We start from the raw sequence: 23,104 nt of genomic DNA, 5'->3' as shown, positions 1-23,104 counted from the left end.
TCGTATAATCTCATATATTTTCCTACCATATCCAATTACAATTGTATGGAAATTATATTATCTAACATTCTCCCTCAAACTCAAGGTGCAACACTCTGGAAATTATAAGTAGCATGTGCTACCTAATATATTGCTGAAAAAGCCCAAAGGCTTACATCATGAGAATGAGGTACAAGATCCCTACAACTCTAAACCAGAAGGATCTGACTTAAAAAACAGCCGCTTTAGCAGAAACTCAAACCTTACAAGAATTACATTGGGACCTCTCTTTACATTAACGAACACTCTCAAAATAAAAGAGGGCCTACCTAGCATTTAGCCACTAAAAATTCCAATAAAATTTAAGCAATACAAAGACAGTCTGTACTGGAGAAACAAAAGAATGCATAACACAACAGCAGAAACACCCACACAGCTGGGTGGCGCGTGTCTAGCAGAAGTCAAGTGATGTGCGTAGATCTGGCTTCGAAAACCGAGAGAAAACAAACTTAAAACCGGTCAAAGCACTCTGTCAACGACACCGGAAGCCGGCCACTCCCCAAACCGGACTTCTTCTCACTGCCAAAACACCAGAAGAAAGAAACAACAAAACCAAAAACAAACACAAGCCACCATAGCCCAAAAGAGTTAGGGGAAAACCAGCCACCACCGGTTCAAACCGGGAGGAATAAAATCTCTACAGTTCAAAAGGCTGAGAGAGAAGCAAAAAGCACAGCCGGGAGGAGGGAGTCCATTCCTCCCTCCTCGGGCCAGACAGAAATTTCACTGAAGATTCTCTCACTCTCTTTTTTCTTGACTCTGTTAAGGCGTCTTCGTTAACCGAATTATTTAACATGGTTCTTTATGTCTGATATAATCACTCTGTCGATTGACAGCATGTTTTGAATCCATTTTGGAGTCAATTTGTCAACGATTATACTCCATAGGATCCGGTCTTTCTCGTAGCGGAGGAAAAGGGTGGGGTGACTTTATTCAACACGATATCCATGTTATTTCCAATGGAATCTGCCGACTTCATTAATTAGTTTTGGCCTCTCTACAAATAATCATTAGGTTCGTTTGACAAAATTTGCTTAAGCGTGTTTTTTTTTTAAAAAAAAAAATTTTATTTTGATCTGTGATATGATATAAAAATAGAAATAATTTTAAATATTTTATATTTTATTAATACTTCTTCTGCTTTTTTTCTTTTTTCTTTTTTTTTTTGTTAAAAAAAAAAAAAAAAAAACCATCCTAAAAATCGTTGTCAAAATAGCATTTTCACCATGCTCTTTTCAGGTTGCCTAATCAAGTGCTGGTTGTGAAACTTTAACCAAAATTTAAGGTTAATCTTTTTTTTATTTTTTATTTATTCCAATAAAGGAGAATGAGAAAGAATTGCGAGGGTCATTGACTCATTGCCACTCCTAGCTACTAATAGACTTAAGAAAAAAAAAGAAAAGATGAGAAAAGTTTCACGTACAAAGTGAAAAGCGGTCTCTCTAATGATAGGATGCGTAGAAATCGACGCTTCTAAAAGACTTGAAATCTGTCCAAACAAGAATGGGGAGCATCAGGTGTTGGAAGTCGGATATCACCGGTTCCAAGACCTACTAAAAAAGAAAAAACAGGAAATTCTTGATTGCAATGACAATCGGGCACGAGAGAATCACATGCTAGAATTAAAAAATTAAAAAAGGGGCAATCAAAAGAAACAAAAAATTTTTTGCAAACTGATTTGTAAGAAATTTTATACAACCCATATATAATACTGACATGTATTCATTGGCATGTGAAAAGCACATATTGTTTTAATAGAATGTGTTTCTCACATGCTATTTTAATAGCATTAAAAGAAAGAATAATGTTTCTTACACAACTCTCTCACAACTTTTGCACAACTCTAACTACTTTTTATTATGATCAACCATTAGATTTGTTTTCCAACATGTGGGTCCTAAATATTCAGTAGCTGATTTTAAAAGAAAGTTGTTAGAGTTGTGTAAAAGTTGTACAAAAATTGTGTAAGAAACATTACTCTAATAGAAAAACATGTGTTTCTCAGATGTTTAAATAATACATGTCACTCTTGTATGTGAGTTGTACGAAATTTCTTACAGTTTGTAAGAAATTTATGTTCTTTACATTTGGTGTGAAATCCATACATATGGGATGGTTTCTACATGCATGAGTCTCACACTAAATGTGTGAACAAAATGTGTTACAAAAAAGTGTGTACAAATAACACATTTTATTGAGTAATGATAAGACATTGCACTTCCGCATTTTTTGATGCGATTTTTAAAATTATCATCAAATTTAAAATAATTTACTATTAAATTTTGATCTAATGATAATTTTAAAAATTACATAAAAGTGGGTGTTTAATAGTGAAAATGTGTCTAATATTTCTACTAAGAATAATGATTCAATGCCACCCAAATATACAACTTTTTACCACCTTGCTTATGTGGCAAGGTGGTCCCCCACTACTTTTTGATTTTTTTATTTTTTAAAAATAAATTAAGGTGGGGGACCACCTTACCACATAGACAAGGTGGTAAAAAGTTATATATTTATGTGGTAGTGAATGATTACTCTTCTACCGATTATCAAATATATCAGTATCAGGTTGAGAGATGGAGCGAGATTATCGGGAAATGGGTAGAGGATTTTCAAGGAAAGGTTGTCATATATTGAGTACTTGGTCGGCCGAAGTCAATTAAAGCGAGTGGGCGTGAATCAAGGAGATGGTACGAGGATGGAGGGGAAGATGCAGGATTTGAAGTGGAGGGGACGGTTTTGCGGCTGAATCACGTCAACCGGAGAAAGGCCGAGAAGGAGATAAAAGGGGAAGGTTCTAGAATAAGTGAGAAACGGGTAGAGATGTCAATGGTCCTAGATGAGGTGAAAATCTTGAAGATGGGCTAGCTGTTTGGTACGTTGCTGTTTCCAAAACAGCAAAATATGTGTTTGTCAAGTTTTTTAGCAAGGTTGACCGACGGAATTGGAAGTTTTGATAATTAAATAGTACTTCAATGTCATCAGGTGGTGAGGCTGGTAGTTTATGAAAAAAAAAAAAAAAAAAAAAAAAAAGTAATTAAATTTACCCTTTAATTTTTTTTTTGAACTTTTTTAAATTTTTAAATTGAAATTAAGGATAAATTTGAAATTTTATAAAAGTTCAAGGGGTATAAATGTCATTTCACTCTTTTTGCTGTCTAATTTAGCGTCAAACCCCAACAAAAAGGGGACATTACAAAAAATTAGAAGTTTGATTGTTTAAATTCCGAGTTTTTGAACTTTGAGGGTTAGTTAAAAACGAGTGGAAGTTCGGGGGGTTTTGTGAAATTTTTCTTAATTTTTTTTTTTTTTCAGTAAAACAAAAATACTCCTATAAATGAAAAACTAAAAACAATTTTTTTTTTTTCCTTTAAAAAATACAATGTATTTTTTTTTCTACCCTTGGTTTTTTCAATTTATAGTTTTATTTGTTTTTTAGAATTTTTTACTTTTATTTTATTAAGGGTATTTTCATTATCGACGAGACTGTGATAATTTTTGGTAATTTAAAGGGGACATTATTCTAATTAAAAGTTTGAAGGAAACATTGTCAATTGGATGGTAATTGAAGAAGGTATGTAGGTTTTTTTTTTCTTCTTAATATTATTAAAAAAAGCTTTTACTTCTCAAATATTAAAGGGACATTTGTCAATTTTAAAGGCTGGTACGTGAAAATTTTCTTTTTGAGTAATGCTATACATATTTTCACTTTTCCACACCCATTTCGGCATTTCCACATCCCTTAAGTTGCTTTTAAAACAATGACCATTAAATTTGATATGGATCTTTATTGTATTTAAATCTAATGATAGTTTTAAAAACTATATAAGGGAGTGTGAAAATGGGTGTGGGGAGGTGATTTTTAAACCACTACCTTTAGATATGAGATGAATCTTTTTAGGTCTTAGTTTGGTTGCATCTAGAGAACTGTAACCACAACACGTGCATATATATGATAAACAAATTCAAATTGGCATGCATTATTTTAAGCATGCTAGTTCAATCTTATTGAGGACATTGAACCTTTTTGCTTAATGACCCTAAGACGTAGATTGCGGACAAGGATCTTGTCAATTTCAAATGAAATAGATATCATACATTTCATGGTTAGACGACATCACTAATTTAGACCGGTGAGATGGATTATAAAGAGAATGAATAAAATATATTTCCTTTTCATTTGAAACAAAACTAATGTTGTAGACAAAATTCAATCTCATATCAGGAATTAAGCTGAATTAATTTCCATTCCAAACTCCAAAATTCCAATAGATTTGGGATATGTTCCACTCTAAGCAAATTTAATTTGATTGCTTCCATTTGGGTCTAACCCCCCCCCCCCCCCCCCCCCCCCCCCCCCCCCCCCCAAAGAACACACTAGGTGCTGGATCTTTTGAATTTTTCCATGAAACGAGTAGCTGTTGTTTTCGAGTAACCTTATCAATCAATAACTTTGCACTTGGGAGCCATGTATCGGTCGGATGGTCGAAACACTCTCACAATATAGAAGACGCATTCGACCTATCTCTTAAAACAAAATTCCCATCTTCCCCAAGTATTGCTTCAGTTGACGGGGGAAATGTCAAATTTGTCAACCAAAATGGGATGTATCAGTAAGATGGTCGAAACTCTCCTAAAATATTGAAGATGCATTTGACCAATCTCAAAAAAAAATTCCCATCTTCACCAAAATATTGCTTCATGGTTTAAGGTATACGGTTTAGGGTTTAGGGTTTAGGATACACAGTTTAGGGTTTAGGTTTTGGGGTTTAGGGTTTAAGGTTTGGATTTAGGGTTAGGGATTAGGGTTTTAGGATTTTTAGGGCTTAGTGTTTAGGGTTTAGGGTTTTAGTGTTTAGGGTTTAGGGTTTAGGTTTTTGGGTCAGAGTCAGGGTCAGGATTTAGGGTTTTAGGGTTTAGGGCTAGGGTTAGGGTTAGGGTTAGGGTTTAGGGCTTTAGGGTTAGTGTTTTAGGGTTTAGGGTTTAGGGCTTAGGGCTTAGGGTTTTAGAGTTTTAGGGTTTAGGGTTTAGGGTTTCGGGTTAGGGTTTAGTGTTATGGTTCAGGGTTTGGGATTTAGCGTTTAGGGTTTAGAGTTTAGGGTTAGGGTTTAGGGTTTGGATTTGGGGTTTAGGGTTTAGGGCTTGGATTTAAGGTTTAGGGTTCAGGATTTTGGGGTTTAGGTTTAGAGTTTTAGAGTTTAAGGTTTGGGGTATGGGGTTTAGGGTTTAGAGTTTTAGGGTTTAAGGTTTGGGGTTTGGGTTTAGGGTTTAGAGTTTTTGTGGTGAGGATTTAGAGGTTTGAGGGTTTTGCGTTGGACCAATCTTTCAAAATGATATTCCCATCTTCACCAATTGTTGCTTCAGCTAAATTTGATCGGAGAAATGTCAAATTTTTTAGCCAAAATGGGATGTTGGAGGAACCTTAAAATAGGAGTAGGTTGCCATCTTCTGAGAGGTCAAGTCTTGAGAAAGATAGGTTAGAAAAATGGTTTATCTATTTGCTACCCAAACAATGCTCTTCGGAACAAAGCTTTTATGCCATATGCTGAGGTAGGCCTTTAATGAAGCCCCTCGTTGGAAGAAATGGAGCTCATATAGTGTTGTTCCATGAAAGAGACTGACCTGTTGAAAGGGTATCGGCAGCTATGGTGAAGCATTCTCTGTAATAAGACAGGAGTAGAAGCATAAGAAATAAGAGCCATGGCTTACTCGTTATGCTACCCATACCACTCTAGCTAACTTGCACCACCACAATTAGTATGTATAGAAAAATGTGTTTTTTAGCCACTTGCAATTAGCCACGTAGATGTGCCACATCCATGTGGCTAATGGTTCGCCATGTGCAATTAACCACGTGGGTTCCGTATAGCTAATAAGGATGTTGCTAAATGTCAATTAGCCACGTGGCTTTTCATATACGTGGTTATTTAGCCACGCAACATTTAGCCATGTGCTATACCCACGTGGCTAAATGCATTTTTATTTTATTTTTTATTTTTTTAAAAAAAACCAATAAAGGTTGAAAATAAGTATTTTTAGACACCTACCTCACACCCACGTCACCAAAAACCAGATTTTTTTTTCTTGTCTTTCCAATATCGATCGTATACGATATACGTATATCATTATATCTCACTGGATCTCTGGCGAGAGCCGGCATATCCGGTGAGATCCACGCTCGATCTTTGGGTTCAACTCGTCGTCGACGACGTTGTCGAGATTCGGAGCGGATTATCATTCCCCGTCGACATCTGGAGTGGATTTCCGTTCTCTAGTGACGACAAACAATAACTGGCATAGAGATTCAAACCAAAAAAACAATAACAAACAAAAACTGTTTTTGTTCCCCTTCCCCATGAAATTCAACACAAAAAATCCAACCTAAAATTAAAATCAGGCCAACACAGAGTTCAAAAGGGGAGAAAAAGTGAAAGATCGGACTTGATCTTCCATGGGTCACCGGTGAGTAACCCAAAAAAATCTGGCCTGGAGTGGAGCTCGACGCCTTCATCTCCGTCACCGATGACGAAAAGGAGCTTCTCCGGGTGGTGGCGACCATGTCGTGCGGCTGGTGGGTGAGTTGTCATCTTCTGAAAAAAAAAAAAAAAAAAAAAAAAAAAAAAAAAAAAAGTGAGACAGAGAGAGACGAGGAAGAAGAAGAGTTGAAAGAGAGTTTTTTTTTATTATTATTATTCAATATTGAGAGAGAGAGAGAGAGAGAGAGAGAGAGGGAGAGAGAGAGAGAAAGAGAGAGAAAGTTGAGATCAGAGAGATATGTAAAAATAAAAAAATAAAGGCAAAATTTAAAGTGGTCCATACTCGTCCACGTCGAGAGAGAGAGAGTTGAGAGAAACTTCAATTTCAATTTTGGGAGACTCCCGCCCAGTACGTCCCATCCCTCCACATAACAAATAGCAACGTAGATTATTTGCCACGTGGTAAAAAAACCACATAGTTCAAATTTTATATCATAAAAAATAAATAAATAAAAATAAAATAAAATAAAATAAGATTTTAATAAATTAGACACATGGCTAATTGGCTATATGCCACATGGTTAAAATTTTATATCATAAAAAAAAAAATTTTTTTTAAAAAAAGATTTTAATAAATTAGACACGTGGCTAATTGGCTACGTGGAAAAACCCATGTCATTAATTACCTACGCAAAACATTTCGCTACGTGGTGGATTACCCACATGGCGAAATCGCGACGTAGGTAATCTACCACGTAACAAAATCGCCACGTGGCTACAATATCGGTATTGTAGCCATGTGGCGAAATATCTATATGGATACGAATACGTTAACAAGAAAATTTGTAGTCTTCTTAATTATGAGACTATTCCTTTGTGTTGAGGAGATAACCCAAAGCGGTGTTGGTTTTGATCAACATCCCAACTTCCACCCCAGAATCGGCCCATGAAAGCAATTGGCACGGAGAAGTGTTTGGAAGGTTCTTTTGTTAAGTCCTTCTCAACCCATTAGGCCGATGCTAATTGCGGCTATAGGAATTAATCAACTTCTTCGTGTAAGCTTCTAGGAACGACGCTGTTATACTACAGCCCTAAAGTTTGAGGATAAACATACAAAGAATTAGAACATGGCAAGGGAAATGGCAGTAGCGTAGTTATGTGTTTATGTGTGTGTTTCCCATTGAAAAATATGGAAATCATGCGAAATGGAAATGAAAACCAAACGGTGATAAATAGTGAGCCGGGTTTGGAAAACAGTAAACACTTTTGAACTCGCGCTACAAAATAAATGGCATTTAACCACCTACTGTTAGCCATGTGTCATTAGCAAAGTGGGGCACGCGTAGCGAATCAAGGTGTCACAAAATGCAATTTAGCCACGTGGTATTCTAAAAATGTGGTTATTTAGCGACGTGGGATTTAGCCACTTTTAGCCACGTACCCCTAACTCACATCGCTAAATTCCTTTGAACAGAATATCGGTTCTTTTTTTTTTTCCTCCCAATTTCTAGTGTCCCGGCCGAGACTGGCGTATCCGGCAATGAAAAGTGCTAGATCTTCGTCCACCTCGTCGTCGAGAACCGGCAAGCTCAAAGCCTGGGTTTCCCCTTCCCGAGCGATGGAATTTCTCATTTGACCTAGAATTTCTCCCCTCCAACTATTTCATCGACCAACAAAAAGGAGCAAAAAACACCAAAAGACACCAACTACTCCGGCGACTAACAGAAAGGACCAAAAAAAGTAACAAAAAGACCAAAAATCACTATAAAAAGGATGCAAAAACCACTGGCCTCTTCTCCGTCACCGATGAAGAAAACGAGCTTCTCCAGGTGGTGGCGATCGAGTCGTGCGGCCGGGAGGGAGTGAGTCGTCGTTTGCTAAAAAAAAATAATACAAACAAAGTGAGACAGAGAGACAGAGAGATCTGAGAGAGACGAGAGAATTGAGAAATTTTTTTTGATGAATAAATAATACAGAGAGAAACAATAAATAATACAGTTTACAAAGGGATTTCCTTGATTACTCTCTCTATTATCATCAGTCATACTTATAGAGGCGTTTTCCACCAATGCATAAATTTTTTTTATGGTGAGTTCTACTCAAAATTTGTATCAAAAGGTGGTTCGGGTAATCCTATTTACAAGTGCGAAAAAGCCTAATGGCTCATCCCACACTTGATTGAGGAAACACACTAAAGTTAATGGCTTTTTATAGCAATAGTGTGTTAATTATAAGTAGATATTAGTAAAACTTCAAGCATAATTCTGCGAAAAATAGAAGGGCAAGTATATGCATGTGCCCTTTATTATTAATCCACTTTTCAAAACAAATCATAAAATTTCGTGAGAATGGGATGATGAAGACCTACGCTTTGATCTCTGCCTCTCACGGCCGGTCATCCACCTCTTGTGTGCCCCTCGTAGATAGGCGGTGGGGAGACCAACCTTTATTTATTTTACGTGTTGAAAACAATTCTTGATTTGTTTTTTGCTTTTCGAAAAACATTCTTAGTTCACCAAACGATTTTTTTTTTCTTTAACTTTTTTGCTTTTATTTCTTTTTTGTTTTGAAAACACTTCTTGATTGGTTTTTTGCTTTTCCAAAAACATTCTTAGTTCACCAAACGATTTTTTTTTTTTTTAGACCCCACATATAATACTTTTTCAAATGTGACCCCCTACCATAAATACTTGTCAATTTTCACTTTTTCAAAACTCAGAAAAAAAAATACAAAAATTCAAAAATACAAAACAAAACAAAACAAAACAAAATAAAATAAAAAGGGAAAAATCATTTACCCCTAAGGTTTTTATTTAATTTGGATTTAGTCTTTGAATTTTCAATTTCAAAAATAAGGCCCATACGCTTTGCCCAAATTTAAATAGGTCTTTCTGTGACTTTATTGTTAAAGTTGACGATTTGTTATCTGTCACATGTGTCTCATTTGAAACACAATGTAATGTGTATCAGCACCCGATGTCAATACCACATCATCAAATACCAAGTCATCTATTATAATAATAATAAAAAATAAAAGACAATTTAAAAAACGAAGACAATCTTTTTGGTCGTCCCAATCTTCTGCCTTGGTAGGGTCACGAGTGAGTCCTTAGAAAAATTTGCTTACCTTTTGAATGAGTTGAACCATCTCGATCAGTATAAAATTTCCACTGCTGTTTGGAGACACTACAAGAAATTTGATCATTAGCGGCCAACGCATAGTAGCCGCTAATGATCATATTATTAGCAGCCACTTTTAAAAGTGGCCGCTAATAATACACTATTAGCGGCCAATTACAATTGGCCGCTAATAGTCGCCGTTATTTGTAAACTATTAGCGGCCACCTAATTGTGGCCGCTAAAAATTGCCGCTAATAACTTGGCAGGGAGGTGGGGAAAATTCCAGGAAACTATTAGTCGCCGCTGATAATAAAAATATTAGCGGCCAAAACAGTGGCCGCTAATAATTGATTATTAGCGGCCACTTTTTTATATGGCCGCTAATAATCAATTGTTAGCGGCCAGTTTTTTATGTGGCCGCTAATAATATTTAGCGTTTTTTTATGTTTTCAAAATAATATGTGCTAACTTTTTTCCTTTTTTTTTTTTTTTTTCATGTTCTCAAAATTTTCATTTTTTTTTTTAATTTTTTTATTTTAAATATATATTTTTCATTCTTAATTTTTTTTTTCTTTAATTTTTTTAATTTGTTTGTAAAAAATATTTTTTTTAAAAAAATTGGTTTTTCTAAAATAATAAAAAGAAAAGTTAATTTTTGGTTTTTCTATCAACAAAAAAAAAAATTGTTCTTTTTCCTTTTTTTTTTTTTTTTTTTAAAAAAAGAGATTAATAGAAAACTAGTTTTTCTTTTTTATTTTTTCGTTTTTTTTTTTTTAAAAAAATATTGTTTTCCAGAACTATTAGCGGCCACTTTTTTGGCCGCTAATAATCAATTATTAGCGGCCACTTTTTTATATGGCCGCTAATAATATTTAGCGTTTTTATTATGTTTTCAAAATAATATGTGCTAACTTTTTTTTTTTTTTTAATGTTTACAAAATTTTCATTTTTAATGTTTTTATTTTAAATATATATTTTTCATTCTTTTTTTTTGTTTTTCTTTAATTTTTTTAATTTGTTTGTAAAAAATATTTTTTTTAAAAAAAATTTGGTTTTTTTAAAATAAGAAAAAGAAAAGTTAATTTTTGGTTTTTCTATCAACACAAAAAAAATCGTTCTTTTTCCTTTTTTTTTTTTCTTTTTTATTTTTTCGTTTGTTTTTTTTAAAAAAAAAAAAAATTGTTTTCCAGAACTATTAGCGGCCACTAATGTGGCCGCTAATAATATTTAGCCTTTTTTTTATGTTTTCAAAATAATATGTGCTAACTTTTTTCGTTTTTTTTTTTTTTTTTTTTGAATGTTTTGAAAATTTTCATTTTTTTTGTTTTTTTTTATTTTGAATATATATTTTTCATTCTTAATTTTTTTTTCTTTAATTTTTTTAATTTGTTTGTAAAAAATATTTTTTAAAAAAAAAATTGGTTTTTTTAAAATAATAAAAAGAACAGTTAATTTTTGGTTTTTCTATCAACCAAAAAAAAAAATCGTTCTTTTTCCTTTTTTTTTTTTTTTTTTTTAAAAAAAGAGAGATTAATAGAAAACTAGTTTTTCTTTTTTATTTTTTTTTTTTATTTTTTCATTTGTTTTTTTTTTAAAAAAAAAAAATTGTTTTCCATAACTATTAGCGGCCACTTTTTTGGCCGCTAATAATCAGTTATTAGCGGCCACTTTTTTATGTGGCCGCTAATAATGGATTATTAGCCCACTTATGTGGCCGCTAATAATATTTAGCGTTTTTTTTTTTATGTTTTCAAAATAATATGTGCTAACTTTTTTCGTTTTTTTTTTTTTTTTAATTTTTAATGTTTTCAAAATTTTCATTTTTTTTGTTTGTTTTTATTTTAAATATATATTTTTCATTCTTAATTTTTTTTTTCTTTAATTTTTTTAATTTTTTTGTAAAAAATATTTTTTTAAAAAAAAATTGGTTTTTTTAAAATAATAAAAAGAAAAGTTAATTTTAGGTTTTTCTATCAACAAAAAAAAATCGTTCTTTTTCTTTTCTTTTTTTTTTTTTAAAAAAAAAGAGATTAATAGAAAACTAGTTTTTCTTTTTAATTTTTTTTTTAATTTTTTTCGTTTGTTTTTTTTTTTAAAAAAAATTGTTTTCCAGAACTATTAGCAGCTACTTTTTTGGCCGCTAATAATCAATTATTAGTGGCCACTTTTTTATGTGGCCGCTAATAATATTTTTACTTTTTTTCTTTTTTCTTTTTTTTTTTTTTTTTTTTTTTTTAACGTTTTCAAAATTTTCAGTTTTTTTTTTCTTTAATTTTTTTAATTTGTTTGTAAAAATTATTTATTTTTTCCTAAAAATTGGTTTTATTTATTTATTTTTTTAAAAAAAAAAAGAAGTTAATTTTTGGTTTTTCTTTCAACAAAACAAAAAAAAAAATTCGTTCTTTTTCCTTTTTTAAATAAAAATTAATAGAAAACTAGGTTTTTTAAAAAAGAAAATATAAAAAATTGTTTTTATAATTAATGCACTATGGTCGATCAGATAGTTTATCAATCATATTAATCGATCAAACCTTCATTGTGTGAAGTCTGATCAGTCGAACTCTATCACGATCGATCAAATGATCTATCGATCCTATTGGTCTATTAAGATTGATCGAATGATCTATTAATCATATTGATCGATCGGATGATCTATTGGTCCTATTGATTGATCAGGATCGATCGGATGATCTATCGGTCCTATCAATCGATCAGGATCAATTGGATGATCTATCGATCCTATTAGTCTATCAAGATCGATCGAATGATCTATCGGTCCTATTGATCGATCATGATCGATCGGATGATCTATCGGTCCTATTGATCGATCACGATCGATCGGATGATCTATCGGTTCTATTGATCGATCACGATCGATCGGATGATCTATCGATTCTATTGGTCTATCAAGATCGATCGGATGATCCATCAATTCTATTGATCGATCACGATCGATCGAAGGATCTATCGATATATTGATTTATCACGATCGATTTGATGATCTATCAATCCTATAGGTCTATCAAGATCGATTTGATGATCTATCAATCCTATAGGTCTATCAAGATCGAATTGGTCTATCAAGATCGATCGGATGATCTATCAATCCTATAGGTCTATCAAGATCGAATTGGTCTATTAAGATCGATCGGATGATCTATCGATCCTATGGATCGATCACAATCGATTTGATGATCTATCGGTCTTATTGATCGATCACGATCGATCGGATGATCTATCGATCCTATTGATCGATTTTGATAGACCAATATGATCCATAGATCATCCGATCGATCGTGATGGATCAATAGGACCGATAGATCATCCGATCGATCGTGATCAATCAATAGGATCGATAGTTCATCCGATCGATCTTGATATACCAATAGGATTGATAGATCATTCAATCGATTGCGATCGATTGATAGGACCGATAGATCATCTGATCAATCATGATTAATCAATAGGACCGATAGATAATCTGATCTAAGTATTTAATATTATCCTAGAATCGATAGATCATCCGATCGATCTATAGGATCGATAGATCATCTGATCGATCGTGATTGATCAATAGGATTGATAGATCATCCGATTGATCGTGATTGATCAATAGGACCAATAGATCATCCGATCGATCGCGATGATCTATAGGATCGATAGATCATCCGATTGATCGTGAATCCGATCGATCGTGATTGATCTATAGGATTGATAGATCATCCGATCGATCGTGATGGATCAATAGGATTGATAGATCATTTGATTGATTGTGATTGATCAATATGATCGATAGATAGATCATCCGATCAATCGCGATCGATCTATAGGATCGATAGATCATCTGATCGATTGTGATGGATCAATAGGATTGATAGATCATCTGATTGATTGTGATTGATCAATATGATCGATAGATAGATCATCCGATCGATCGCGATCAATAGATCAGTCGATCGATCGTGATTGATCTATAGGATCGATAGATCATCCGATCGATCGCGATCGATAGATCAGTCGATCGATCGTGATTGATCTATAGGATCGATAGATCATCCGATCGATCGTGATTGATCTATAGGATCAATAGATCATCTGATCGATCGTGATTGATCAATAGGATCGATAGATCATCCGATCGATTGTGATTGATCAATAGGACCGATAGATCATCCGATCGATCGTGATTGATCAATAGGACCGATAGATCATCCGATCGATCGTGATCAATCAATAGGACCGATAGATCATCCGATCGATTCTGATCAATCAATAGGACCAATAGATCATTAGTTTGACCATTTAGAAACCAAAATTACACTTTGTCTTTTTCTATTAATTAATAAATAAAATGGTAATTTTGATTTTTCAATTGTCAAAGTAAGGGTATTTTCAGAACATTTTGATCAATTTTAATTTAATATTAATCATAATGGTCAAGATTGATGGATGAGGTTAAATCAACAGATTGACAGTTTGAAGGGCAAAATCATGACACTTGTTAGTTCCTAGTGCTTTATAAAAAACTGTTGTTATAAGGCTAAATAATATTTAACCCCTTTTTTTTTTGGTATAGGTTTTAATTTAAATTAATTAATTTTTTTTTTTTTCTTAAAAAAAAATTTGATTAGACTAATTTTTATTCATGATTATTAGCGGCGACAAGAGTCGCCGCTGATATAAAACGGTATCTTTTTTTGTCCAAATAATAAGCGGGAGACTGAAACTAAAGTGGGAGGTGAAATTTTCGCACAATTTTTTTTTTAATCTCCCGCCCCTCTTATCACTTTCTCCCATTCTTCTTGTCGCCTATTTTTTTTCAGAGACTAAACAGAGATCCAGCAAGAGAGAGAGAGAAAGTAAGAGAGAGAGAGATTCACCGAGAGGCCGAGAGAGAGTGAGAGAGGGAGAGTGTGGGAAGAAGAAATAGGAAGAAAAGAGTTTTTCAAGGTAACACTCAAATCTTAATCCTTGATGTGTTTTTTAGATTTTAAGCGTGAGGCGGTGTTTATTTCATTATAGTTCATTTTTAAGATTTTTGTTTGTGCTACTATGGTATTATAGATTAGGGCTCTGGATTTCGTTTTATTTGGATTTTGTTTGATTGGTGAGAAAACTCAGGAAAAGGAGCAGAGGTAAATGGGGAATATTCGGGTAACCATCAACAACCATAGTATTCACACCCTAGACACAAACTAATTTTGGTGTATGAGCCTCATTCAATCTGAATGTGTTTTGTTACTCCTTGACTGCGGGTAGTGACTCCTAATGTGTTAAGTTGAATATTTTGGTTTATTTCGAGAAAGCATTTACAAATTTGAGGTTGTTGCATATTGATGGGTGGATTTATGGGTTTTCTCTGTTGAATTATGGGTTACTACAAGCTTGACTTGTAAAAATTTTGGTCAATTGGAAAAGAAAATATAATTACCCTGGTTTTAGTTTCATTTTCAGAAAAAGAGCCATAATTTCCACTCCGAACTCTCAATCTGTGTAGTTTTAGATGGCATCCTGTTATAAGCATATTATATATAAGTTGACTTGCATTTTATGTGCAGACGATATTCCCTGGGTTATTATGCTGTGGTCATGCTTACTTTCAGTTAGATGCACGAATTTCAGTTGCTTGACCAAGTTTACTTCTTATTGAGTCCAAGATATATCAAATTATGATGGTGCTTTCTTATAGTGTTGCAGGAAAAATGAAGCCCATCTTCTGTGGAAATTTTGAGTATGACGCACGACCATCTGATCTGGAACGGCTTTTCAGTAGATATGGGAAGGTTGAGAGAGTGGATATGAAGTCTGGTAAGATCTCTCGCCCATCTTGCATTGGTAATTTATTTATTTATATATGGTGCGAAAAGAAATTCGCTCTCTCTCTCTCTGTTTCGTTCTTTTTTCTTTTGTTGAGTTTCGACCAAGGAAGTATTTGGTTTGTTGTGTAGTTCGGCATTTTCTCAAGAATCAAACAAAAAATTTTCAAAGGAGAAATGCAGTATCAGTGAGTGAGGGTCATGAGGATTGTGAACATCTAGAAGTTGCTGTTAAGAAACTCTCCCTGGCGTCAACAACAGCTTCATTGGATCATGATCAGTTAGATCCATTTGCCACATTATCATCAGTTTGTGGACAGTCATCTCCTTCAACGCTAAAGAATGCATTCTCCAAATATTGGTTTGTCTCTTATCCCCATTCCAACTTGCTAATGTGTTCATGAGTAGATATTTTACATACATGGCACGCCTTGCTTGATTTCCTTTTTTATGCTCTTTTATATGTTTGTCATGAGTTATGTAGATAAATTTATCTGATATTTTTATTCAAAGAGACAGCTTCTTTATGTGTAACTGTTTTGTGTGGCCGTTTCTTCCAAAACAGAATATTATGACACTATTGTGATTTCATTCTCAAGGTATATTTTCATTTGTAATCCTTGGTAGAGTAGTTTGTACTGTCTCAGTTGGTTGAATTTACACAAATCTAATTTTTGTTTCTTAATATGGGTTCTCATTGCTTCATATGCTTTCAGAACTTTTGACAGCTTTAGCTGTCCAAGCAAGGGGGGGGGGGGGGATGGAGGTTAATAAGCAAAACAGAATGATGGGGTTGCAGTTTTGATAAGGAATTGGGGCAGGTGGTAAAATATATATATATAGAATGATGGGGTGAAACCCGATGGGTTTACAATTTCGAGTCTGCTGCCTCTTTCTGGCGATGATAGTGGGAGATGGGATTATGGGAGGGATTGAGGGGAGGGATTGTGGTTTCTTGCAGGAGATTCCACTGTTGAAGGATTTGAGGGGAGTCATTTGGTTTTTGTGGCTGCTGGACCAGACCCATTTGATGTAATCACAAATGCAATGAAGTAAGTTTTAAGTTTTATCCACCTTTATAAATCGGTAATACCAATATCCCTCAATTTCTGTTCATTGTTCTAAATTTCATGTCTTACGTTATCCTTGAAGAGACATGTACACATTTCATTTCCTTTATTTTGGAATTTAGAAGAAACATTATTTGTGACGACCCCTTTTTTTTTTTTTTTTTTTTTTTTTTTTTTTTTTTTTTTTTATACAAACATAAAACGAGTCATCGCAGTGGCACGACTACGTGTCGCTCAGCCAACATATAGCACATGCCCCATAACATGTACCTGATAATCAGAGTATAACATACATCTATCTATGCAGCGGAAAACATAAATCTGAATACGGAAATTACAACTTATACATCTATTACAAATTAATTACCACAAAGAGCCATTTAACGTCTATCTGTATGAGTCTTATTAACACATTATTTACAAAACTACTATAGCTTTACAAAGAATATGTGACACAAACGTCACAAGCTATACCAAACCTATAAAACAGTGGACAACCCGTGGTCCGACAATTACAACCGTCGCGGTGAGCTTCAGTCATAATATCCCAAGCACACTGCTACCGACCCATCGACTGTACCGAAGTACCTGCAGCCAAAGAAACATCATCTACACGGTTGTGGTGGTATCCACATCCGCATAGGTGAAATAATGAGTTCACCGCCTTAGTATACCTCATACTAAGACCTCAGTGGTATAAGACTGACTGAGTTTTCACAAAGAACCAACCCTTATTTTATTTTTAGTCGTGCGAGCACTATATTAGCCACAATTTACCAATAGCTAATGCAGCAAACACCGACTATTTAGAAAACATTTAAAACATACTATATAGCTGTGAACATATGTAGAAGTTCCAATCTACCGCTTGGAAGATTCTACATATAGACTCCTCTATAATAATACTTTTCACCGGTCGCTTGGACATATGTGCACACGATCACTCCATCACAGATATCACGTATACACATAAGTCTTAAGCAAAGAACATGGCATCTTACTCTTCCGTACTAAGACAACATCCGTCAACAAAATACTCGCAACACCATCTCTGATCGTATTTCAGCTTCATGCCTTGACGCCAGTAGATCATGAAAGCACTAGAGCTAAACTCAATCATGCTAACACGTCTTTCCTGGAGAACAAGAACAGTCAACCTTCCTACTCATAGACATGCCATTACTCGCACCTGGGCAATCATGTATCCATGTACTTTCAAGTTCAATGTATGATATTAACACATGACTATCCGATAGAAATATACATAAGCGCTTTTCATTTAAGACACTTATGCATACCAACACGTCTAGTAAAATCTACTCATAACATAAAAACATCACTCATTAAACAATGCTATACATGATATGCATGACTGGGTCTACTGGGGCTTCGGTCCCCCACGATGCTGATAACTGCTGTTTTACTGTGTATCCTGTTCCTTTACTGCTGTACTACTGTTGATGTATGCTCTATACTACATGCTCAATGTTCCGTGCTTGACCAGTATATATTTCACTACTGTATCATGCTCAAATCATGCAGTTGTTAAATCACGTCCTTTTAAAACTAAACAAATCCAGCATTTTACCCAACACTTTGAAATCATTCAAAACTTCATTTCTTTATCAAATCTACGCAGTTTCAACATGACATGTTCTCAAACAATTTGCATAATTTAAATCTCAACCGCAGAACTTAACACTTTAAATCTATTCAATACTTTTCACTCATACACTATCTCTTTAACATCATTGATATAGTTTAAACATAATCGAAACTAAACAAATCATCTCAAAGCATATACATTTCATCATATGGTTGGTTCAGTTTCATAAACAATATATATATTTTTATCATTCCAATACATATAAAAATATATACTTTCTCAGTGAGTGGAATACCCACCTTGGCTGCATTAGACTCCAACTCGAACACTCCTTGGACTCTAGTCACTTGGACTCTACATTGGAGAACCAATTAAAGTCTGCAATCCGAACATGATCCTGCAAACATTGGTAGCATTAGATTATGCTATTGAATCACATACTCTATGACATCCTCGCTACCCGCGTGCTCACACGTCACATCACTCGCTTCTAAAGCTAGCTAGGTATCCTAAACTATTATTAGGCTAATCATTGGTTATAGGTTCTTATTATATCTTGCTTATTAATTAGGAGATGTATTTACTATTTTATTTGCCTACATATTATTATTACATCACATTACCATTGTGAATCCATTAATGATTTGTTGCTTATTTACTAAGTTAACAATATATATTTAACATGTATGCATGCATATGTATATATGTACATATATACATATACATATACAATACTTAAACCTAGTCCATATATACATATGCATATACAATACTTAAACCTAGTCCATTAATACACTAAATTACTTAGTGTACATAGATAAGTAAATTGGATACCAAGTTACCTTACTATCATTATTAGACATTAAGCTTATGGTTTGTTTATCCATTTAAGCTAAGTGCATTCGGTCCATATATATATATATATATTATCAAGCTAAGCATAACCTCATAACGCACTTAGGTATTTTATATTACATAGGTAATTACATTAATCACCTAATTATATTACCACTAGACTTTGGAGCCTATTCATGTATTTCTATAATGTCACTATTTTATATTTGTTGTCTTAAGGCTATTTGGATAATTTACCATTTTAAAGCATTCTCATCTAAGCATTACACTTAACACTTAATCCTTGCTAATTACTAATTATCTATGAAACTCTTATTCTTTCATTACATAAATACTTGAGTACTTAAACTATATAGCCCAATCTTATTTAACATGTTATCTTAGTAACCCTTATTGCAATTTATGTGAATCTATGTATTTGATTTTAGCCCTCATCTCATTCGGCCTTACCAATATCATGTAATCCAATTTTAACTTCTATCCATAGTTAGTCCTATAACAAAGACCTATATACACTAACTTCAACATTAAAACTTTAACTCTTCTCTAACAACCAACTTAACCAATCTAAATAAATTCAACCATTAAACATCAATGTCAACAATTACCCAAATCAAGACTTTAACTAACATAAGCTACCATAAGTATTAAACTCATTCTCTAACAAATAACCACCAAGACCTAAACTTAATCAACCGATTCTTATCAAAACCCATCAATATAATACAAATAAAAACTAAGAACTCACCCATCAAATCCATAAAACCGACTCCAAGGATACTCATTCGATAATCCTCAACAAAGTCTCTTAAAAATTAATCTCCATATAACACCTAAACAAACTTTCATCCTCATTTAACACAATCTTTAAATTATAAACATCAAGAACTCCTTCATCAAAATCATCAACCCAAAATCAGATTTGGATTTCACCAAACAAAACACCCCTCTAAACTACCACCAAAACCATCCATTAACACAACCAATACTACATAATTCCACAAACATATATTCAACCATCCTCTCCAAAATCACAATAAAACCCTAGGTTTTCATCTCAAACCAAAACCCCCAAATCAAACTATTTTTGCTTAGCATAAACCCTAATTTACAAGCACAATCAATAACCCATAAAACTCTAAGATATCAACCCAAAAGGAAACCCATCCAGTTTATAGAAAAATAAGGGAAATGGAGGTGGAATCAAAGACAAGAAAGAAGAGGAAACCTTACCCATAAATCTGGAATTCTAAGACCCCTAAATCTGGAAATCTCCACCGATTTTCGTTGGAAATCACTTCACATCGCCGGAGATCGTGTCTCCAAGGTTCACCGGTGACGACACACCGGAAGTCACGACCTCAGCCCCGCCGACGTCGTCTGGTTCTACTGTTGTTGACCCACTAGTCGGGTCCCACTCGGGTGTTCACCAACTAAGCCAAAGAGAAGAGGAATGGTAACGCACGAGGAGAGAAAGAAGAAAGAAGGGAAAAGAAAGAAAGGGGAAGGGCTGATCTGTGCGGGAGAACAAAGAGGAGAAAAAGGAAGAAAAGAAAAGAAAAATCTGAAGGAGAGAAGTGTGCTGCTTGTGTGTGTTTCTCATTGTTTATTGATGGGAATCACGTCTAAGTATTAGGTGCGTTTGGTTCGTAACATAATTCAATATTCGAACCGGGTTTTTATTCAAAAACCCATACCCGGATCCAAGTTGAATAAAACCCATGGGTCACTTGAATAAAGTTTGAATGGTTTGAATAAACCCATCATATATTTATTATTATTATTCTTTATCATATCAATCATTATACACAACTTTTCATACAATCCAATCATTTCCAATCATTTTATACTATTATAAAACACTTTTTTAAAACCTATCATATATTTTTTATTATTATTTTTTACCATACCAATCATTATACACAACTTTTCATACAATCCAATCATTTCCAATTACTTTATACTATTATAAAACACTTTTTTTCCAATCTTTCAAATTCAACACCCAAACACATATTCAAAAGAATCTAAAATTATATTCAACATCCAAACACATTTTCATTGCCTTGAAATCCGTGATCAGATTCAGAATATTATTCATATTCGAAATATTCGATACCCAAACGCACCATAAGAAGAGTGAGCCATGTGAAACCAAAAAGAAAAGAAATAAGTGTGGGCCCTATCCTAAGTGAGAAAAGTCAACAAGTGGGGAAAAATGGGAGAGGGATGCGTGAACAAAGGAAAAGAAGAGCCAAGGTTATGTGATTACCAAGATACCCCTCGAGCTTAAGTAGAAATGAGAATAAAGTGGGGCTAAAACTTGTCAATTTTCACATGGGCCAAGATGGTATTTTAATCCCCCATTTTTACCCATGGGCTACCATTTCTAAAACATACAAGCCCACAAAATAAATGAAACTATCTTATATTATTTATCACCCCAATTCCACCTATCATTATTTAATTGCAATCGACCTATTAATAATATTCTACATTTGTCTCTTCACTTTTCTTAATTAAATCATCAAGTGTGATTTTACAACACTAGATGAGCTTATTTTTAGTTAAACAAAATAAACCCATTATTATTATTATTATTCTATTTTAGCTCCATTATATTATATCTCCATAATATAAATATTACTACCTAGAATATAATTATTTGTCCCATCTATTTAATAAACACAATTTATTAATTGCTAAACCTCTATTTATTTTCTTGGTCTTTACATTATTTTTTAGTGTTTTCCTTGAAGAATCACTTATAGATTTAAGTACTGTCACATACCATGTCACTTAGATCACTCGCGTACATGTACTATACTAGATCTTATCCTCTTAGACTTTTTGAACCTGTCCAACAGTCCAGGTTTTACTGCAGAATTTTAACTTAGATGAGCAAAATGCTCGTTCTTTACACATATCTGAACTTTAGAATACATCCATTTATGTACAGGAGTGTTGAGAAACAATTACAGACATTTTCTGTGAGAGAGAACGTATATTAGCAAATTTTTTGTAGTGATAGATACATATAATTATCTCATTAGCATGCTTTGATGTTCCTTAAGTGTAGGCTTACGTCGTAATCTCACCTTTAGATCTCATAAGGTACCTTATGATCTATAAACTTATTTTGTCCCATGAAATAACCAAATAACAGAGTAAATTTAATCAATTCCAGATCTCTCTTCTTTTGTCATTGATACATGTCTGCTATTATGTTTTTTTAATGTATAGTATATTATATCTCAAGTGAAATAGAAATTGTAGGACCTTAACATAGGAATAGCTTTATGGCTGGCAATATAGTCCACTTATTAATTAATTTATGCAATACGATTTTGCTTATGCATAGAATGTATTTCTTTTAAAATATTGCAATATGCATGTAAAGATTTAATTCATAAGCAAGGGTGGGTGAATTTGAATATATATATATATATATATATATATATATATATATATTTTTAATAGTAATAGCGGCCACATGTGTGGCCGCTAATAGTTAACACAAATGGGTATTATTAGCGGCCACACATGTGGCCGCTAATACTAGACTATTAGCGGCCACAGATGTGGCCGCTAATAGTTAAAACAAATGGGTATTATTAGCGGCCACATAACACTAGACTATTAGCGGCCACATAACACTAGACTATTAGCGGCCACATTGTGGCCGCTAATAATACCCAACTGTTTTAACTATTAGCGGCCACATACGTGTCGACGCTAATAATCTAGTATTAGCAGCGACTTTAGACTCAGTTGACAATTATTAGCGGCGGACAAAATTACTTTTAACGGCGAACTTAGTGGCCGCTATAAAGCAATTATTAGCGGCGAACACAAAAAAGTGGCCGCTAATAGTCTTTAGCGTCAGACTATTAGCGGCCACACTTTAGCGGCCAAAGTTGGCTGCTATTAATCAATAGCGGCCAAAATAACATCAAATTTGGCCGCTAATGAGCAAATTTTTTGTAGTGAGAAGAGCTATCCCCTTCTTCCACCTTTGTGAAGACATTCTCCACCTATCTCAAACTATCACAACAATCTCTTCTTGATCTCTTGTAGGATAGAAATTGGATTTAGGCGTCATCCAAGGGAATTTAAATT

At 33.7% G+C, this 23,104-nt stretch overlaps 1 protein-coding gene and 1 long non-coding RNA gene across 2 annotated transcripts; one reads left to right on the top strand and one right to left on the bottom strand.

The window, feature by feature from the left end:
* The first annotated feature begins 15,338 nt into the window (after positions 1-15,338).
* On the top strand, positions 15,339-15,927 carry LOC133879425 (uncharacterized). Its single transcript, XM_062318000.1, has 2 exons — positions 15,339-15,446; positions 15,587-15,927. The coding sequence occupies exons 1-2, from the start codon at positions 15,341-15,343 to the stop codon at positions 15,856-15,858; spliced, it is 378 nt and encodes a 125-aa protein (XP_062173984.1). The 5' UTR covers positions 15,339-15,340; the 3' UTR covers positions 15,859-15,927.
* Positions 15,928-16,920: 993 nt separating this feature from the next.
* Positions 16,921-20,576, bottom strand: LOC133880254 (uncharacterized). Its single transcript, XR_009902221.1, has 3 exons — positions 20,219-20,576; positions 18,430-18,527; positions 16,921-17,133 (listed from the first exon to the last, which is right to left on the bottom strand). It is a non-coding gene; the product is annotated as an uncharacterized LOC133880254 (long non-coding RNA).
* Between the last annotated feature and the right edge of the window lie 2,528 nt (positions 20,577-23,104).

Source organism: Alnus glutinosa, chromosome 10 (assembly GCF_958979055.1).
Source record: "Alnus glutinosa chromosome 10, dhAlnGlut1.1, whole genome shotgun sequence".
Lineage (NCBI taxonomy): Eukaryota > Viridiplantae > Streptophyta > Magnoliopsida > Fagales > Betulaceae > Alnus > Alnus glutinosa.
The sequence above is the reverse complement of the archived record's forward strand: the minus strand, read 5'-3'. Positions and strand labels throughout refer to the sequence as shown.